The sequence below is a fragment of the Ornithorhynchus anatinus genome, chromosome 8, assembly GCF_004115215.2.
Source record: "Ornithorhynchus anatinus isolate Pmale09 chromosome 8, mOrnAna1.pri.v4, whole genome shotgun sequence".
NCBI classification, from domain to species: domain Eukaryota; kingdom Metazoa; phylum Chordata; class Mammalia; order Monotremata; family Ornithorhynchidae; genus Ornithorhynchus; species Ornithorhynchus anatinus.
In genome coordinates this window covers 19098854-19120141 of record NC_041735.1, presented here as the reverse complement: position 1 = coordinate 19120141, position 21288 = coordinate 19098854, and the positions used below count along the sequence as shown (strand labels likewise).

The following is a 21288-nucleotide window of genomic DNA, read 5'->3' as shown; positions in this document are numbered from 1 at the left end:
CTTCAAGCTGTGTACAGTTGAACAGGACAGAAAGGCCCTAACAAAATTTACAGATATGAAAAAAGAGAATGGAGAAATTGGATGCTATTCTTCAAATAAGTGTTAGAATGGAGTACTTAATACCATATGTGGAAAAGTGCTTCAGCTGGCTATAAGTGTGTAAGTATTGAGAGGACAGTTGGGAAGAAATGACCTGCCGTGAGAAAAATGAGGCCTGCAGGAGGTGGAATCTTGGGAGATCTTTGAAGACGGGGAGAGCTGTGGTCTGGAGGATTTGAAGCAGGAGGGAGCTCCGGGCAGGAAGTAGGATATGAGCAAGGAGGTCAGAGGTGGGGGAAGCAAGAACAAGGCACAGGGAGGAGGGAGCCTTGGGAGGAATAAAAAGTGTGTGTTTGGCCACGAGCCGGATCCCTGCAGGGAGTTCAACTCTACATGCTCTGAGTGCAGCAGGTGAGATGTGGCTGGGAGGAGGGTTATTTAGCCTAAGCTGATTGCCAGGGGCTCAACCCAGCCAAACCCATGGACTTTTCTCGATGGTCCAAGTTAAGGTTGACTTTGTTTATGTAGATGTAAATGCAGTAATGTGACCAAGAAAAGTGCAGTCTAAATGGGTTAATTTTCTAGATCGTAAAAGAGTCAGTGGACTGACAGTCGGTTTTTGACCGCTTCCTTTCTCACCATGCCGCCATGCAGGGTCCCCTTCCTCCTGTCAACTACAAACCCAGTAACTTGCCCAGTTCTTATGCTTGGGTGGAGGCTCCCATAGTCTCTTCCTTGACTCTGAGCTTCTTTAAAGGAGCCTTTGGGCAACTGGCCCTCTTGCATGTGGGCATCACCCATAATATCCTTGAAAAAGGATCCCCCAGCAACCTCTTCAGTCACCTAGTCCCCCAAACTTTTCCATTGTTCATCTAAAAATTATAGCTTCTCAAACAGAGTTGGTCCTCTAAGCTCATAATCAATGTAGATTTGAGTCTCTGGATCATACTATATCATAGTATTGCAGAGGCTGGAGTAATATTCAGCCTAGGCCTCTACCTCCAAGGATATGACCTCCTCTTGGCCTTCTGCTTCTTGGGCTGAACCCCAAAGCTCCACACCCAGTAATTCTATATTTAACCTATAAAAGTGTATGGAATTCTGCTCTGCAATTTATGGTAAGGCCCTTCCATCCTCTCTTCTAATGGTCGTTAAATTTGGTGTTCTGCTTGGAGAGGTTCCAGGGGAAAACATTATCCTAGGCTGACTTTAGACATTTGGACCGCACTGAGAAGGGGTCAAAATGGCCTCCTCCAAAGTTTCAAATGCACCATCATGTAACACTTTGGACACCACATACAGTCTTTTTGAGGAAGAGAGTTCCTCTGTCCCTGCTGCTTTCCCACCTGCCCCAACCTGCACCCACTCCGCACAGCTCGGTTGGCCCTTTGCCCTACCCTGACTGAATTGGCCTCGGCAGCTCAGCCCTAAAACCCTGATTTATAGCCCTGCGAAATGCACCACTTTCCATCCTAAACCATCTTTGAGAAAAAGGCAATGACGTGGCCATCTCTGTGAGAGGTTGTATGGTTGCCATCCCTTCCCGCCCATGCAGCCTCCTGAGGCAACAGCATACCTGGTTTACTGTCTGAAGCAGGTTCTGGCATTATCTCAAATTTAAAAATAATACCTCTGTGTGTTTCCCTAATCCCTGTCTCCCAAAAACTCAGAAAACTTCACAGACCAGGCTGCATCCTGAGCATAGGTAGGGGCAGGGATTACTACTCCCATTTTATAGGTGGGGAAACTAAAGCCCAGACAGGTTAAGTGAGTCGCCCAGGGTCACACAGAGATGGTGGCAGAGCTAGGACGAGATCATTTGTACTTGGATTCCCAGGTCTGGGCCAGGTTAGTCGCTTGCCAAACCTTCAAGATTTTCACATTTGTAGTGAGGAGCAGGAAAAGAAGAGTCTACCCTGGGAGCCCTCTCCTGAGAAGTGGCGGTGGCCTATTTCTGGGCTCCAGATTGCAGCTCTCCACAGTGGCGTTGTGTCAGACCAAGGAGCGATAAATACATTGATGCCGAAAGGCGAGGATCGTTCTCAAGCTGGACCGGTGCCAAGGACCTGGAAAATTTCATCTAGCTAGTCAGCTGGCCATTCACTTCCATGGAGAATTCTTTCGTGTATCCAATTATTTTGTCTCCATGAATCCAAATAGTAGCACAATTATGCGATTACCCCTTTACTTGGCATAGGTAGGGTTGGGTCCAGAAGTTCGCAGTAGCCCTTTGTCATTCACCAAGTTCTAAAAATGTTTCACCTGCTGTTTCCGGAGCAGAAAGAGGAAGGGAAAAGGCAGGGAAAGGACTCGTTTCCACGAAGCACTGGCCGGGAGCCGTTGGTGTGCTGCCGTGAGAGTTCACTACCTGCTATCTGTTCTTCCTCCGCAGGGTTGTCGAGACACTTCAACGATTCACCCTGGTTTCCGGATAAGTTCCTCCGCCCCAGCTCAGTGCCTCCCTGGCCCCTTGCCTCTGGGTCCGCCGCTCCACCTGGGGACTCGGTCCATGGCCTCAGACAGCCGCCTGGCTCTCTGACCCTGAGCCTCTGCTCAGTTTCGGCGGGGTCTGATCCAGGACCTCTCAGAGGCAGTATCCCTCCAACCACGCTCTCAGTCAGGAGAGCAGAGATGTGGCTGGCGTTGGCTTGATCGCCGCCCGATAGTCTCTTTTCCCCCTAAAACTGCTACCACCCCTTCAGCAGGAGGATTCTGGGCTATTTGGGATGTTTTCTGATCAGGACTAGCCCTCAGGAAGTGGATTGAGAAAAAAATTAATCCCCATGACCACTTCTGGCTTATTCTGACGGTTGGAATGACCACTCGTTTAAGCTCCAACACTCGACTCCCTCTCCCCTCCTGCCCTACCCATCAGTCTTCCCGCTACATTTCTCCCTTTATTGCCCTCCCACTGATTTTCCCATCCTGCCTTCTCTTCAGCCTCCTGTCTGTGCCTGTTCTTCTCTCACCCCGGCAAAGACATTTCTCCCAAACTTCACTTGCGGGGTGGGCGGGGAGGGGGTGGTCATAAGCTGCACTCTGTCTTCTCAGAACTCCCCTTAAGCAGCTAAGAAATGTGTGGGTGAAATGCATCTCACTGCCCAAAGGTAGGGGTATCAGAGACCTCCCACAGGTGACAGAGATATAACCTGTCTCGCTCCTCTCGCCTGGAAAATTCCAGCCACTTGAGATGTTCCCCTGGCTGGGTTTATGGTGGCAGGTTTGTTTATCCAGCCAGGCTTGTAGTTAGATGATTTACTGCCCCGGCATTCATTCCCAACCTGGAACCAAATGTCACATAATTAAACATAATAGTATGCCAGCCAAGGACCCAAGTGGCTGGGTTAAATCAATTAGGTGCTCAGAGAGTACTGTACGCTGGATTCAGTGTTTTGGTGAATACACAGCTTCCCCTGGCAGGGACCCGTGGAGCAGATGACAATCTAGGGTTTATGGTGTGGAGAGACTTTTCTGGTGCTAATATTTCTCTCTCCGCTGTACCTCATGGCAGCCCTCTCATCTGCATCTGCTCCTTGGCAGGAGTCTTTGATGCCACAAGGAAAGCAAATGTGGAGGCTGATTTCAGGGCTGATGTAGCAGTTTTCCAGCCCTTTTCCGCCCCTGCATTGTTCTGTAATTGGTACCCTAAGCACACGATTGTTCCACTTCGGGCCCCGCGTCCCCAAACTTCATGGATGGTAAACTCTCAACAACTCATCCTTTGTCCTTTTTCACATTGCTTTCAGCACCCTGCCAGGGCAAGGGAATTAAATTGATCCTTTTCACTCACAGGGAGCCTCCCTTTCCCTCCCCTCCTCAAGGCTTTGCCACAGGCTAGGAGTGTCTCTCCTAATGCCATGGGGCAACAGTGGCGGGGAGACCCGGAACCAGGAACCCCTCTCCCTGGGTCTAGGGGCAAAAGACAGAGATGTTTGGCTGAAGAAACCAGGCCAATGTGCTTAAAAAAGTCCTGTCTGCCTGCCTGTTAGCCAATCACTCGATTGTATTTATTATGCTGCGTACTGTGTGCAGAGTTCTGTACAAGCACTTGGGAGAATATTAAGCCCTCAAGGAGCTTACAATTGTTTCCTAAATCTCTTCTCCTCGTCTCACACAGGTTTATGCTTAAGATCCTTTAGTCCACCAAGTGGAAGAATTTTGTAAAATTCCTCTGAGGCCTCCAATACGATGGTTATGGAAGATGTTTTCATAGAGATATCGTTCTTCTTGGGACTTTTCAAAACTGTTGACTGACCAAAATATGCACTGTGGAAAGTGTATTTCTGAAACCAATTATGGACCAAATTTTTTCATCCAAATTATTTTCATTCTACTGTCCCTTTAAAATTATGCATGGGAATGTTTAATTCTCATTTTGTTTGCTTGAATTGGTTTGGTTTCATGTTTCTTTCTATGCATTTTCTTTACATGGTATTTTTGTTTCCATTATCTGAATTCTGTTATAGTAGAAACCCCTAGCCCTTGGTAGCTAGAAAATTAGTTTTGTTTTAGCAACAAAGTAGCTCTTTAAAACAGCCTTGAAACAGTTTTCACTAAGAAGTAGCTGTAGCTTCTACCAAAAGAATAGTCTCATATGAGTAATTTTGACAGGAACTCTTCTAAGAAAATAAAAATGTTTAAAATCATGGCTAGAGTTCATGTGTGACTCTCTCCAACAAACTACTAAAGTTCTTTCTAACGAATGATTTTTCTGCTGGTTCCCAGTTATGTTTAATTGTCCTGGTACAGAAATCCAGTTCAGCTTCTCTAACGGCGGAACGTGTTCTGCATAAGATTTAAAAAAACAAAAAGCAACAGTTCATTTGCCTTGGATGCAGAAATTCCATCCATCGTCTCGGAATCTGAAACTAAAGTTTAATATTGCACTGGTGGGGGCAGATGTGTTTAGCTACCAACCAATCAGGTTATCCAACTCAGCCACTGCCTCCCCCATATGTATACCCCTGACTCTCTAAATTCCTCCCTTTGCAGCAGTGTCTGAAGACCTATACTCCCCAGACTCAGCAGCTCCTTGACCCCAGCAGGGAATTGAGTTCAGATAATAACAAGGAAAGTATTATTAAGTCTATGCTTTGTACTTTGAACTCATCCAAGATGGTCAAGTGAATCCTATAGAGCCAACCAAGAAATCCAGTATGGAAAAGAAAGCTCGTGCAGTTCTGCTGTGAAAGAATGGTGATAATCCTCTCCACCTCCCAAGTTCCAGCACTGGGGACCCATCTGTCATGGGACAGCTTAAAGGTAAGCTAAGCTTTCTGACCAGTTCTCCTACCTTGTTTTTTCTTTTTTTTGAAAACTAATTAATGGTTTTAAAATTTGGTTATTGTTTCCTGACCTGTGATCCAACCACATCCTTATTAAGATTTATATCCAGATCCCTACCAATGATGGTGTTTTCCAGACATCAGTGTTTTGATCCTAAGAAACCCAAAGGTACTTTGAGATTGGCCTTTTGTTTGTCCTCAAGGAGCTCAAAATTCACTTCTGCCATTTTTAGAAATCATCACACTAATCTACAACAGTGACCTCGCCCTCATTCTGTTAGTAATGATGGCTGTGTATTTGTGCAGCTGTGTAAAACATCAATTTGACAGGAATTTTGTAATACAGAAGTTCCTCCATATTCAAGCCTAGTTTGTTTTCTGATTTTTTATGAAATTATTAGAAGAAAGTAAGTCTAGGTTTTCAAGAGGAGAGAGGCACCTTTTAATTGGAAAAGTTCAGAAGTCCATCATTTTAGAAACTTTGTTCATTTTCATTATTTTAATTGTATTCTCCTTGCTAACCCGAGGGCGGTAAACCAGTAAAATAAGTGAATAGTCTTGTGCAAAAGCTATTTGAAGTCCACTTATTACATAACTGTTGTTCAAATATCCTTCCAAATGATCCTAGAAGAAATAAAGCCAGTGGAGAAAGAAAAGTAAAGTGATGTGTCTGCAAGAGATTCATCTAGTAATAAACTGCAAGCAGAAGGCCCCACCTTGTCTGAAGGATTCTGATTTCAAGGAGGAATACCTGAAAGAATGAAACCTCACTGTGTCAATTAGAGAGGGAGGGTGAAAGAGAAATGCCATTTTTGATCCTTTCTCGTCTAGAGAAGAGTTTCTTTAAGGGTTGGAAATCAGATCTCTCAAACCAGTGGGATAAGAAAAAATAGATCAATTGAACGAGGCAGAGGTATAAACAAAGGACCCAAGAAGACTTCCTTTCTCACCTCCTTGCTCCTCCACCCCATACTCCCCCCCCACCCCTTCCTTTCCCCTTGACTTCTCGCATTCTCTCGTTTTCTATCACTTTCTTAAGATGTGAATGTTGAGAGAGACACAGATTGCAACACACATTTTTATGAGCTAATCCCACGCTTCCGCGTGCTCTACCTTAATGACATGCACCCAGCCTGCCAGGAGTTTGCCCTCATTGACTAACAAGAGGGTGCTACACCCCTTTTGCGGGAGGGGAGCTCAGGTGACTGTGATCCAGATGGTTGTCACTTCCAAACTGGATGAATGGGGGAATGCTATCTGCCTGGAACATTTTTGTACCCCAAGCCCATCCCCTCCCTTTTCCTTCCCTTTCCCCAGTTGCCAATGCCAAACACTCTCATTTGGTTATGCAATTGTTTCGAGGGACACTAGGTTCTAAGAGCAGGAACACCGGAACACCGTGGTGTGTCTTCCTGACTTTTCCAACATTCGAGACCCTAGAACACCCTGGAACCTCTCCAAAGGGAGCACCAATCAATCTAGAATAATGGCCCTTCCTGGTTTCCTTCTGCTTTGGGGGCCCTTTTGTTTCAAATTAATTCTCACACTATGATTTTTACTTTTTAACCTCCTCTCCCACTGAGATTCACAATAATAATAGCTGTAGTGTTTGTAAAGGGCTAACTCTAGACCAAGCACTGGGATAGGTATGAGACGATCAGGTTGGACATATCTCCTTGTCTCAAACAGGGCTCACAGCCCAAGTTGAGGGGAGAACAGGTATTTATCATTATTTTACATTTGAGGAAACATAAGCACAGAGAAAATAAGTGATTTGCCCAAGGTCCCACAACAGGCAAGTGGCAGAGCTGATTAAAATCCTGGGCTGACTCCTGGGCCTGTTCTCTTTCCACTTAGGCCATGCTGCTTCCCAGTCCATAGTGTATTCATTCACCTTTCCATTCTTCTCTCTCCATCTATCCATTCATCTATCTATTATTTTCATGGTATTCGTTAAGCTCTTTCTACGTGTCAGCCACTGTTCTAAGCAGTGGGTTAGATCAAAGCTAATCAGGTTGGACACAGTCCATTTCCCACATGGGACTCGCAGACTGTAAACTCCTCTAGACTGTAAGTTCATTGTGGGCAGGGAATGTGTTTATTGTTGTACTGTACTCCGGGAGGCACATAGTTCAGTGCTTTGCACACAGTAAGTGCTCAATAAATATGATTGAATGAATGGATCTCCATTTTACAGATGAGAAAACAGGCACAGAGAAATGAAGTGACTTGCCCAAAGTCACATAACAGACACATAGTAGAGCTGGGATTGGAATCCAGGTCCTGCTGACTTTCAGACCCACGCTCTAACCACTAGATCATGCCGCTTCTCTAGGCCCATCTCTATTCTGCCACACAGTGACCCATGCAGCCTTTCACCTATCCTGCACTTTCTCCAGGGTGCCTTCTCTTTCACTCTCTGTTGACCTTCTAAGCCATCTTTCATATATCTTTCTGATCCCTCTTGATTGTTGTTTCACATGCCTTCTGGTCTCCCTGATGCTTCCCTTTCACTTTTGAACCAGTTCTCCCCATTGATTTCCTGTCAATTTATTTTCCTCCATTAGGTTTTTGCCTTCCTCTTTTGTCTTGCTTTTCATATCATTCTATAGTTGTCTCCCTTTTCTTCCTGTATATATCAGTAATAATGATTGTGGTATATAAGTGCTTTCTATGTGCCAGGCACTGTACTGAGCTCTGGGGTTGGGGGAGGGAATACAAGCACATTGGGTTGGACCTAGTCCCTGTCCCGAATGGGGCTCTTAATCCCCATTTTACAGATGAGGCAAGTGAGGCACAGAGAAGTGAAGCGACATACCCAAGTTCACACAGCAGACAGAGCAGAGCCGGGATTAGAAACCATGACCTTCTGATTCCCAGGTCCATGCTCGACCCACTAGGCCATGATGCTTCTCTTGCTACCCATTGTTTCCTTTCTCCCCTTCTCTCCTGTTTTACCTGTTTGTTCATCTTTCCTACTGAGGTCCCGGAGAGACCCCAGCTTTGGAATGGGGGAGTGAGTGGGGTTTTAGCCCCCAGGAAGCCACAGAAAGATGGGATCCGGAGAGCCTGAGAAAACACCCAGAAGGAAAAATGACACACTTCCTTCCAGTACCTTCCTGCTGCTTTCTGGGCAGCCGTGGAGGATGCTTACTTAGTATAAGGGCTCAGGAAAGAGGGGAGAAGGAGGGTGAGGAAGATAGTCAATGCTGCAGGAGGAAACCCGGGGAGCCAACCCCAATGACAAAGACATTGCTCTGACCCCAGACTTCACCTCCTCTGAGTCACGGTAGGGTGGAGAGGCCAGAAAGAGCTTGTTCATATTGACTTAGTTGGGCTCTAGCACAAAGGGAGACGTTCCCTCTCAATCTATCAATCAATTGGATTGATTGCCTACTGGGGACAGAATAAGCACTTGGGAGGGTACGATAAATGTAGAAGACAAGATCCCTACCTTAGAGAAGTTTGTAATCTAGTTGGGGTCGTGGAGAGAAACACTCCTAGAGGAGATGGACTGGAGAACTGTGGTCTGTCAGATATGAAAGAGGAAGGAGTTCCAGGCCAGGGAAGGGCTTGAGCAAGAGGTCATTGACAGGGGAGGCGAGGATGAGGCAGATTGTGTAGGTTAGCTTGATAAAAAGGGTGTAGAGGGAAAAGAGAATGAGTAAAGTGGGAGGTAGAGGTGATTGAACGGCTTAAAAGCAATTACCAGGAGTTTCTGCTTGATGAGGAGAGGAAGGGGCAACCATCGGAGGTTTTGAGGGCTGGAGAGCCATGTGCAGAATGATACTTTGGAAAAATGATCTGGCAGCAGAGTGAAGTATGGAGCGGAGGGGAGGGAAGGAGGCAGGGAGGTCAGCAAAGAGGCTGAGTAGTCCATATGTGCCCGGGCTAGCATGGTGATTATCTGGGTGTAGAGGAAAAGTGGGTTCTGGAGGGAGAACAAACAGGATTTCACAACAAATTGACTGTGAATGGACAGAAAGAGGGAGGCGTCAGTGGTACTTCCAAGATGTCGGGCTTGAAAGACAGGGAAGATGGTGACTCTAAGACACTTTCTTGGTCCCAAGAACTGCCACCCATTCCCAGCTGGGGAAATTCTAGGTAGAAGAGCAGCTGTAAAAACAATCCATCAATCAGTTGATCAGTCAATGGTATTTATTGAGCCCTTACTGTGTGTAGAGCGGGAGGCGCTCAGTAAAAACCACTGATGGAAGTACTAAGCTCTTGGGAGAATACAATATAATGGAACTGATAGACACAGTCCCTGCCCATTACAAGCTTACAGACTAGAGAGGGAGACAGACATTAATGTAAATAAATTACGGATATATGCATACAAAATTTCACTGATGTCATTTCAAAGTCTGAAACTGTTCCTGATTCCTCATCCACTAATCCAAGCAGCAGATGGCCAAGGATTTCTGGTATTTTACATCTTTTCATGCTGCTTGGTGTCATAAAAAGCACGGGACTGGGAGTCAGAAGGTCATGGATTCTAATCCCGGCTCTGCCACTTGTCTGCTGTGTTACCTTGCACAAGTCACTTTACTTCTCTGCGTCTCACTGACCTCATCTATAAAATGGGGATTAAGATCGTGAGCCACACGTGGAACAGGAACTGCATTCATCGTGATTTGCTTGTATCCACCCCAGTGCTTAGTACAGTGCCGGGCACAGAGTAAGCACTTGACAAACACCACAATTGTTATTATTATATTTGATGGAGTGGGAGCCCCTTGAAGGCGGGGACTGTGCCACCGTAAAAATCATCCCAAGGTAATCCAGCACATCCCTATTCTCCAGTTAGACCCCTATCAGTTCTGCAAATTAATGGTGTCTCTGGCTTTCTCTAGGGTCCCAGAGCCTGCAGCAGCAGCTATTCCTGCTACCCCTAAGGGAGAAAAGACACATCACTCAGTAGCCATTTTAAATAACAAGGTAATAGGTTGATTCCTTCAACAAGAACAAGAAGAGCAATAATTGGAGGTATTTTTAAGGACCATTTTTCTAGTTTAAGCTCCATTAGCTATTTGAATAATGGAATTTTCTAGGGTAAACACTGTGATTTCCAGGAAGCTAAATTTTGATTTTCCTATTATTGGTAAATGTATGTCCTTCTTCCCCACCCCACTCCATCTCTCGTCCTCCTCCTCCTCCTCCCACATCTTTGAGGGCAATTATCCCAAAGAATTTAAGCCAACTCCAGCTGTGGTTGATGAGCCAGATGTGTGTGCGTGTTTCAGCTAAGGAGTTCAAGTCGAACGGCAAACAGGTCACACCAGCTTTTCCAGTTTCACTTTCCCCAGTAGGAAGTCCCAAGTAAAGAAAACACACAGTCGGTTCCCAGTGTGCGAGAGATCACTTCCCCGGCACTGTGGAGCCCGGAGAAGATGACCTAGGAGAGTTCCCCACCTGGCGGGGCCAGCCGACCGGACCGAAACCCTCTTGGCTACCGGTTCTGGTCCAGCGGATCCTTATGAGACAACAGCATCGTGCCGCTTGTCTGCTCTCCGGAAGAGATGGAGCCTTTCTTAAGAAAGAGGCTGACCTTCCTCTCCTTCTTTTGGAATAAGCTTTGGCCTACAGAAATCCCTGATGACTGTATTCCCAGGTATCCGGGGCCTGATCCAGTCACGATGGACCTCGATCCGGACCCCGATCCTGTCTCCTCCCAGCCTGGCAGCCCCTCGTCCACTGTTCTCTTTACAGCTCTATATGACTTCACGGCCAGGTGTGCGGATGAGCTGAGTGTGAATCGGGGAGACAAGCTCTTTGCCATTAAGGAAGAGGGGGACTATATCTTCGCCAGGAGACTCTCAGGGAGGCCCAGCACTGGACTGGTCCCCATTAATTATGTAGCCAAGGCAACTCATGAGTCCTTCTCCACCCAACCGTAAGTATTTCACCTCCCACTGTTCCGGTTCCATTGTTTCTAAGAGATGGGATCTTGGTGAGTCTCAAAGCTGAGCAAGATGAATCAGGAGTTACAGTAAAGTGGCTTCTCTCTGATCATTCATGAAGTAGGGTCCCAGGAAACAGAAAGTTGAGCTCAGGGTGTTGGAAGAAACTTCTCACGGGCAGAAACTTCTCTCAGAGTTCTCTTGAGCCGCAGACACTTTATTTTCTATTGCATGGTACAGTAATGGTTGGATTCTAGTAATAATAGAGGAGGAAGGGATTAGGAATTATCTTCTAGGTTATCAAATAGCTCTTCTCTTTCATCTATGATCTTCCAGAGAGGTAATCAGATTTTGTGTAATGATTTGGAAAAAGAAATACTAGATTTGAAGTCCTTGGGGATACTGTACTGAGTAGGATTATACTTTAACTAATTTAAGAGTAAAGACATCTAGGTGGTACTCAGACAAATCAATGGTATACTCAATCAGTTGTATCTATTGAGCACTTACTGTGGGCAGAGCATTCATTCATTCAAAACTATTTATTGAGCGCTTACTTTGTGCAGAGCACTGTACTAAGCGCATGGAACACTGAATCGAATGCTTAGAAAAGACCAATAGAGTCATTAGACCTGATCCCTACCCTCAAGGATCTTACGATCTACACGATAGTCTGTGAGAAAAATGATTTTTATTTTATTCAGTCAAATCTACCAGGTTTCCCATGAATGTGGAGGTTTAGAGCTTTCTTTCAAAAGTGTCCCAGAATCTGAACCACAGGTTATGTTGCTGAGGCTGCCTCCTCGAAACTACTGAAGAGCCTAGTGCCTAGAGGCCTGCATCAAGATCACCAGAGCAGGAGACATATCTCCTTCTTTCGATATCTCCTACTGTATCGGTGACTTTTCTGCACTCCAAGTTCTTGTCACTAGAGAAGCTCTCATCCAGGTACAGTGGGAGAGGCAAATTCAAGAATACCAGTCAATCAGGCTCAAAAGAAGCCATCCATGTAAATGCTAGAGGATGGACTCAAATTTCCAAATAATGGAACCATGATCTCCCAGTGTAGATGGATAAAATCACTCACTTCTCAAGCAAACCAGCTCTTGCTCCAGGCAGGCAGGGAGAACTCAGCACCCACTTAACTGCTCAAGAGGAATTACTAACTTTGCTCATCAACATTATTTCAGGTCCTTGGCTGCTTTTTCTCTCATCAAAGTAGCTCCTACTTCCCACTCACTGTTGTTGAAATAATTTCTTAAACCAATTATTTTTCTTGTAAAATGTGATTTCTTTAAAGTTACCTAGTCGTAGAAAATTAGCTTCTGGGCTGAGTAAACACACGCACACACACATTCTCTCAAAATCAATTGATGAACCTTTTAGAAATGGGAAAACTGAGGCAAGGAGCTTTGCAGCAATGTTTTAAGGTCCAGAATTGGAGATGAGAAAATTAGGGTGGGTTTGAGACAATAATAAATAGTAGGTCTCCAACCCCAGGGCATGCCCCCTTTCTCAGACTTCTGTTTAACCCCCTTCTATACTCACTGCTGTGATAAGGGAAGTTAGTCCCTTCTGATGTTTGTAGCAATATGCTATGGATCTTTTAATAACAAGAATAATAGTACTTATCAAATTTATTAAGTGCTTTCTCTGTGCCTAGCACTGTGCTAAGCCTGGGCTGATACAAGATGATCAAGTTGGCCACAGTCTCTGCCCCACATGGAGCTCATCATCTAAGTATAAGGGAGAACACATAAGAATTCCCATTTTACAGATGAGGAAACTGAGGCACAGAGAAGTTTATTGACATGTCCAAGATCACATAGCAGACAAATGGCAGAGCAAGAATTAGAACAACGCAGGTTCTCTGAATTCCAGACCCATACTCTTTCCACTAGACAACACTGCTTCACCCAGATTTTTCCTTTTGGAAGCCACACACATTTTCAGTCTTTTCTTTTCTAACAATGATGAGTCACCATCACCTCTGAGTTCTGAATGCTTGGTCTTATGCCTCTAGGATGTTTCCAGTGTAATCGTGTAGTATCCCATGAGTCATTCCCTAGGTCATCACTATATTAGACATATTAGAGTATCTTACGCAAGCTCCTATTAAAACATCCTGGTCAAAATGCCTCCCACAGAGCCTGAACCATCTAGGCAGTGAAGAAAAAGGGAAGAGGAGGGCCTTTTCAAAAGACTTTTTAAATTTGCTGGTGACAATACATTTGGCTCAGCTTCTCCAAAGAGCAGTTGAATTGAACACTATGAAAAAATCCCCAGAACAAAGACCAAATCGTAAGCCCCATAATTGCAATCACCAGTAAAGCCTATTTGGAATTTTAGTGAAAATCATAAAGGCTTCAAGCTCTGTGAATGAATGAAGGTGGGTGCCCTTCCTCTGAAGTTAGCCAAGAGGGTACTGATCACCAAGAACACTGTGCTAAGCCCTTGCAAGAGTCCTGTAGAGTTAGCAGGTACAATCACTGCCCTCAAGGACCTTCAATCTAATGGGAGAACTAGACACTAAAATAAATTACATCAGAGTTTAGCGATATGCATAAAACTACCGTGGCAGAGGGGGCTTGGGGAGCTGAGGTGAGTACCTAGGTGCTTAATGGGTAAGAAGACAAATGCACAGATGATGTAGAAATGCTGAAGTGGCGGGAGTGTGAGAAATAGGGTGGGAAAGAGAGAGGTTATTAAGGGAAGACCACCTGAAGGAGTGGTGAGTTTAGTACAGTGCTTTTCGCACAGTAAAGCCTCAATAAACATGATTGATAGAAGGGCTTTGCACAATATCACTATCAACAGACTTCGTGAACACTTCATGTATGCAGAGCACTGTAACAGGTATTGGATGGACACAAGTGTTCTGTTGTACCTGGTGGGATGGCATGACCAAGAAAATGGAGATTAATCAGGGAAGGCCTCCTAGAGGAAGTGTCTTTTTAGGAGGATGTGCTCTTTGGCTTAGCTCTCCGGCATTGGAAGGTGTGTCTACTCTACTGGAACGGAGAGCTGTCTGGCTGGATTAGGCTCTCTCAGGCCTGATCTAGACCTGGGTTCTGGGACATAATTTGGGCAGGAGTAGTATTTACCCTTAGAATCAACCATTTTCTATCCCTTCGGGGCCAAGGCAGTTTCACCCTGAAAAATCAGAGACAATCTGTATACCTAACCAGGACACAAAGCTCTTACCAGCTGCACATGGGGGATGTTCTGTATCCAGCTGATTCCAGGTGGAAAGCGGATGGCAGTCAGATCACCAGGCTTTATTTTCCAGCCTCAGTGCCTATAATGTCTTCTCTGCAGTGAGTGGTGTTCAATTATGCCTTTTGAGTTTTAATAATGATGGAGTTTATTAAACGCTTACTATCTGCCAAGAATATGATGGGACACCATCCCTGCCCCACACAGGGGCTCCCAATCTGAGACGGGGAGAGATTGGTATTTTATCCCACTTTACAGATGAAGACACTGAGGCACAGTCAAGTTAAGTGACTTGACAAAGGTCACACAGTAGGCGAATGACAGTCGGGATTAGAACCCAGGCCAAAGGACTTTCAGTCCCACGCTCTTTCCACTAGGTCCCACTGTTTCCCGCTGCCTAATTTTGTGACCTAAGATGTGGCCCATTTCCTGAAGATGACTGAAATGCTGGTCAGATACAAATGGGTTAGGTGGTTTTCTTTGATTCCGTGATACTACTTTCCCCTCCGCCTGGTGACTGCAGGTTCGCTCTGGGCTGAGAGACGATGTGTGTGACCTCATATTGGAGGGTTACCCATCGGCTGCTACAGAAAAGCGACGCTGCCCACTGACTCCTGTCTGCAGAGTAACTGGGTCAGAGGCTGGTCGGCAAACAGGTCTGGCCAGAACTAATTCCGAGGACCCACTGGAAAGGCAGTCGAGCCAGAAGGGGAATCGATATCACCGTGAGGAGGGAATGTATCTGTTTATTGTTGTATTGTACTCTACCAAAAGCTTAGTACAGTGCTCTGCACACAGTAAATGTTCAATAAATATGACTGAATAGCAAGTATGCAGACATAACTAGGAGCCATGCTCACATCCAGAAATCCCCTTGCCTGAGAGAGAGGCAGAACTCTGGTTCTCAGGATCCCATCCCTAGAGTAGGGAGGAGAGGGAAAGCTAAGAGCTCAGGGACTGAATCAATTGTATTTATTGAGTGTTTACTATGTGCTGAGTAACGTACTAAGCACTTGGGAGAATACACTGTAACATTCCCTGTCTATAAGGAGCCTACGGGATACAGTATAAGGAAAAAGACTTTAATATAAATGCATTACGGTTGTGTATACAAGTACAGGAAATGAGGGCATAGTTGGAGAAGGCCTCTTAAAGGAGATGTGACTTTAATAAGGCTTTGAAGGTAGGGAGAGTGGTGGTTTGTCCGATCCGAAGGGGGAGGGAGTTCCAAGCCAGAAGCAGTCCCTTGGCTAGGGTTTGGCAGTGAGATAGACGAGATCAAGGTACAGTTAGTAGCTTGGCTTTAGAGGAGCTCAAGTGAGCATTCTGGGTTGTAGTAGGAAACCCACAGGTAAGATAGGAAGGGGTGAGATAATTGAGTGTTTTAAAGGAGGTTGATGTGGATGCGGGTGACCGCCAATGGAGGTTCTTGATGAGTGGGGAAATGTGGACTGAGCTTTTTTTTTTAGTAAAAGAATCTGGGCAGCAGAGTGAAGTTTGGACTGCAGTGGGAAGAGAAAGGAGGCAGGGAGCTCAGCAAGGAGGTCGATGCAGTAATCAAGGGGAAAATTGTGCATTTTGGGGTTTTGAGGCATCTTGCTACCTTTGGACCTTTCAGACAATTTGCATGTCACTAGGGCAGATCTTTGAAAAGAGCCAATCTCTTTCCTTCCTAAATTGGTTTCCCCTCTAACTCAGCTCTTTCCAGTTCCCTGATTGGAGAATGGGTCTATTGACCCTGAGGCAATCCCAGCTCAGGCTCAGGATTTGACTTCCTCTGAAAGTAGACATCTAGGGTGGATTTTCCAGACTCTGTATCCATCCCTGGAGAATGTCACACCAAATATGCCTGGTGGAGAGGGCAGAGCCCAGGAATGAAACAAGGTTGGGAGGTATTATCAAGTGCAACACATCCTAATCCCAGTTCTGACACCCAGTGGCCCGGGGCAAATCCTCTCGCAATCCTCTCGCCACTCGGTGATTCGTCTGCCTCACCTGCAGAACGGAAATGCTGCCGGGCTGGGAGATTAATGAATGTTTGTGGAGCTCTTTGAGATCCACAGATGAAAGGCTGGGAAAAGACAGAGTGTTATTAGCCTCTCTCTCCGTCACAGGCTCATGGATGTGACGCAGCAGCAGCGGCACGACGCAGGAGGCTGGGTAACTGCCGGAACCTAGGTCAAAGAGGAGGGCTAGGGCACACACGATCAACTGGCATCTTTGCCAGGGCCGAGGGGATTTCAGTGGACTTGGAACGGAATCGTCAAGTGCACTGGTGCTGGAACACTGCCATATCCCTGGGCTTTTTGCACCTGTGTGTCCTCTGCCTATCCTGGCTTTTTTTAAATTGTGTTTACGTGCTTACTGTGTGTCAGGCACTGTTCTAAACAACTGGGATAGATATAAGTTAATCAGGCAAGACATAGTCTCTTTTCCACATGGGGCTCCTAGGCCAAGTAGGAGGGAGAACAAGTATTCAATCCTTCTTTTACAGATTTGGCAACCGAGGCACCAAGTTGTTAAGTCACTTGGTCAGGGTCACACAGCAGGCAATTGGTGGAGTTGGGATTCAAACCCAAGTCCTCTGACTCCCTAGGCTACACTGCTTTGCAGGCTAAATGGCCCATATTTGAAATCAATCAATGGTATTTATTGCATACTTACTGTGTGCAGAGCTCTGTACTAAGTGCTTAGTGTCCCAGTGTGGATTCAGTCATGCCAGCCAAGTGAGATCGACTGATAGAGTGCAAGATCCATTTTTAATTTTGTATTTTTATGGTATTTATTAAAAGGCTTACTATGTTCCAGGCACTGTACTAAGGGCTTGGGTAGACACAAGTTCATCGGGTTCGACACAGTCCATGTCCTGCAGAGGCCTCACAGACTTGATCCCCAGTTTACAGGTGAGGTATGTGAGGCACAGAGAAATTAAGTGACTTGTCCAAGGTCACACAATTGACAAGTGGTGGAGCCAGGATTAGAACCAGGTCCTCTGACCCCCCAAGCCCATGCTCGTTCCGCTCAGTCAGGCTGCTCCTTGTGGGCAGCTATCGTGTCACTTCCTGGTTTTGTACTTCCTAATGCTTAGATCACTGCATCACACCTCGTAGGTTTCCCCAAAATGCTAATAGTAGTACTACTAGCTGGCCATGGAGGCCTGCCAGTGGGGCAGATGAATGTATGATATAATCAATTGCATCTCCTCTTCCCACCTTTCCAAGGGAGAAGGCTGATTCCCAGGTGTTGGAGATCAGGATTGACACTGAGAAACTCACTGAGGAACGAGGGCCATCTGAGGAGAGTGATAGTACTAGGGCAGGAAAGAGAACCCCGGAACTGCTCCACTGTCTGTGGATGCTCGAAACCAGTTTCTTGATGATGAGATTGCCTCCAAACCAGAACATAGCAAAGCAATAAGGGATCAGTCTGATGATCCACCCAGTGACAAGTTGCCCTCCTTGGCATCCATGATAAACAGTGAAGTCAGAAGCAGAAGAGAGTAGGGATACTGGGATTTTGACAGGAAACTGAATCAGTGTTGTCTGGGGTAATTGCCAAGGGGAGTAGACAAAATCTGACACACCTTTGCCTATTCACAATCCAAGCATTTGGGCCCAGGTATGTTTCCATCTTCCGTACAGAAAAGTGCACACATTCCCACATTCTTGGGAATCTGGCCAACTGTAGTCTGCTTTACTCCATTCAGAGAATGACGGCAGCTAATTGGGAACAAGCTGCAGCTGGTATAATTAGCTGTTGGGGTTGGGAAAGCCAGTCTGTGAGGAGAGTCTGGTTCCTGGCCTGGGGAGCTATAGGGACCCAACTCGGATGCTGCTTTGCAAAGGACACTGGATTCTGTCCTATCCATCACAGGGCAATACTGTAATTAAACGTCAGGGATGGGAGGGGGAATGGCAGGTGGACTTCCAATATTTTGAACCATTACTGAGACTGAAACATATGTAGACCACTTTAGATACTGTCCTGGTTTCCTCTGCCCGTTTCAGTCAGTGTCTGAAATCTGCCCTTCCTCGGGTTAAACAAGGTTCTTTTTCTTAACATGGGCAAAGTTTGAGCATTTGATTCCACCAAGTATAGGACAGCACAGGCCTATAAGGGAATTTCCATTTGGAGGGGTGTTCTGACTCCAGAACAGGATACGTAGGTCTCAGGTTGGATGAAAATGTCACTGTTCCTCTGGGGGACTCTCACTCTTACTAGTTTGATGCACTCTGATCCTTGATATTTCTTCGAGTGAGGCAACATCTGAGCATTGGCTAAGTGAATCTGGGGAGGGTTGGAGTGGGAGCAAGAGGAAATACTGATCGATATTGTCTTTGTTGTCCATTGGGGCTGTGATTACCTTGTGTAACTGTAACTGATGTACTGTTGTGGGAAGGAAGGACTAACTGTTGTGTGCAAGAAAACAGGGTCAGAAACTCACTCCCAAACTAAGTAGAAAGGTAGCAGACTTGTTACATTTTATGTAGACCTCTTGGCCCTGATCTGAGAGTGTCTAGCAACAATCGACCTATTTCAAAAATTCAGGAGGAGGCAAAATATCTTGGCCTGTAAAGCCTGGCTTGGGCAAAGTTTGGGTGGTACAGTGCCAAACCTGCTCTGGTGGGCCTGGACTCAGAAACCTTCCGTTGTTCCACCCCTTACAGGGATTTGGGGCCGGGGGTCAAGGGGCTCCCACACCAGCTGGGGAGATATTGCTCTTGTGACGTACCTTGCACATGCCCAATCATCCCATGGGCTGATGGGAACTCAATTCCCAACAGGACACAGTGCCCCTGTGGGTTAGCATCATCACAATCAGAAGCGTTCAGGCACTGGCCTCAAGGCTCCAGGACAACCTAGGCTGCAGATTTGTGGGTCCTGTCAATAAGGCCACTTGAAGGGAGCCAGGGGCCCAGAGGTGAGCCAGAATGGGGAAACCTCAAGGTTGAAGTGTCAACTAGAGAGAAGGAGATTTTTGCTGTAGCGCCCTCTTCCCGGCTTCTTGGCTCAGCCACACAGGTAGGTACAAATTGGACTGATGAGGCTCCCGCTGACCCACCAAAATTTTCCCAGCCCTAGAAGAAAGTGGAATCTGGGGCAGTTGCTCCCTGCACCAATATGAATCCAGTCCTAGTTGCCAGAATCTGTCATCCTGAGGGAGTCTCTGAGGAATGATCCTAGAATTCCATGATCCTAGATGGGCCTCGAGAAATCAACCGATATGGCTCCTGACTTCAGGCAGGTGAAAGTCTAAAATGTCCAGGTGAGATGGTTGCCTATTACTTGAGGAAGGATTTCCAGAGCTGGGGATGGTGCAGTCAATCAGTCAATCAATGGAATTAGAACAGTAAGTGTATGCAGAGCTAAGCGCCTGCATAAGTGTAATTCAGTAGAGTTGATAGGCATGATCCTTGCCTTTGAGGTACTCACCATCTAGTGTCTTCCTTAGCAAGCTGATCCAGTGTCCCAGAAATCCCGGGAGTCATTAGGGGTTCTTTGACCAGAATTAGGCAGCTACCTCTCAGCCATCGCCCTCCATACCATGTCCTCTGCCATTCTTTTCCCTCCCCTTCCCTGTCCCCACCCCCACCCCCTAAGCCCTGTGCTCATTTTTTCAGCTGGTTCTTCGGCGGGATCAGCCGCAGTGAGGCCCAGCAGCTCCTGCTTTCTCCCTCCAATCAGCATGGCGCCTTCCTGGTGCGGCCCAGCGAGAGCAGCAGAGGGGACTACTCGTTGTCAGGTAACACAAGCCAGGCCACGTGCAGAGCCCTCTGCCTGGCCCAATCCCAGGAAATGCTGGGAAGTTAGTTGTGCCCGGGAGAACTGACCCGCCCATCACAGAGAAGTTAAGCGATTTGCCCAAAGTCACACAGCAGACAAGTGGCAGAGCAAGAATCAGTATCTACGTCCTTCTGACTCCCAGACCCTTGCTCTATCCATTAGACCACACTGGCCCATCGCCACACCATGGTTACCATTCCCACTGACTCCTCTCTAATGATTGGAAGTTTCTGCCATGATCGGAAACATCTCATCGGGCTACCTTGGAGACTTCCACACGTGATCTAGTAGGGATTATTGGTTTGGGTGCAGTCGAGCTACTGCTCCCTGCAAACTCCTTTCATGGTCTAGTTTTAGCCTAGCTGGGCAACTGCTCACTGATATTGTTTGCTACCCCAAGTGACTCCCTGCCTTGGCCACCCCCCACCTCCAGAGTCTTGGCTCTGGTTATGGTACTGCTGGGCAAGTTGAACAAAGCTGTCTGGTTCTGGTCAAGACAGAAATGCCAGGGGGGGCAGAAGTTGGCAGGAAGTGACACTTGTAACCCCCACTTTCCCTTCCCCCATTTATCTCTTTTACTCCCTCTCCCCTCCACCCCTTCTCCTTTCCCCTTCTCACATCCTCCCTAGGCCCTGCCACAATCCTACTGTCCCTCTAGACTGTAAGCTTGTTGTGGGCAGGAAATGTGTCTGTAATATTGTACTCTGCAAAATGCTTAGTACAGTGCTCTGCGCACAGTAAGTGTTCAATAAATAAGATTAACTGACCAACTGACTGATTGACTACTGTCCAGGCAGCTTCATGATAGACGAGGAGAAGAGGCAGAGCATGGCAGCAACCTCCTTTGTGTCTTAATGTGTCGTGTGTCTCGCAGGGAGAGTACAGTACAACAGAATTAGCAGACACATTCCCTGCCCATAATGGGCTTACAGTCCAGATATGAGATAATCAAGTTGGAGACAGTCCATATCCCACATGGGGCTCACAGTCTTAATCCTCATTTTACAAGTGAGGTAACAGAGGCCCCCAGAAGTTACCCAAGGTCACACAGCAGACAGTCG

At 46.4% G+C, this 21288-nt stretch overlaps 2 protein-coding genes across 3 annotated transcripts in view; both read left to right on the top strand.

The window, feature by feature from the left end:
- The window catches only part of LOC100075357 (peroxidasin-like), a 68001-nt gene extending 65296 nt beyond the window's left edge, over nt 1-2705 (top strand). The window contains 1 exon segment of the mRNA XM_029070674.1: nt 2618-2705. Coding sequence (XP_028926507.1) covers nt 2618-2705 — 88 coding nt within the window.
- Nucleotides 1-21288, top strand: part of SRMS (src-related kinase lacking C-terminal regulatory tyrosine and N-terminal myristylation sites) — a 35784-nt gene that overhangs the window by 298 nt on the left and 14198 nt on the right. For both annotated transcript variants that reach the window (XM_029070810.2, XM_029070814.1), the window contains exons 2-4: nt 2432-5301; nt 10181-11220; nt 20065-20186. In XM_029070810.2, the coding sequence (XP_028926643.1) occupies nt 10847-11220; nt 20065-20186 (496 nt within the window). In that variant the 5' untranslated portion in view covers nt 2432-5301; nt 10181-10846. The remainder of the gene's footprint in view (nt 1-2431; nt 5302-10180; nt 11221-20064; nt 20187-21288) is intronic.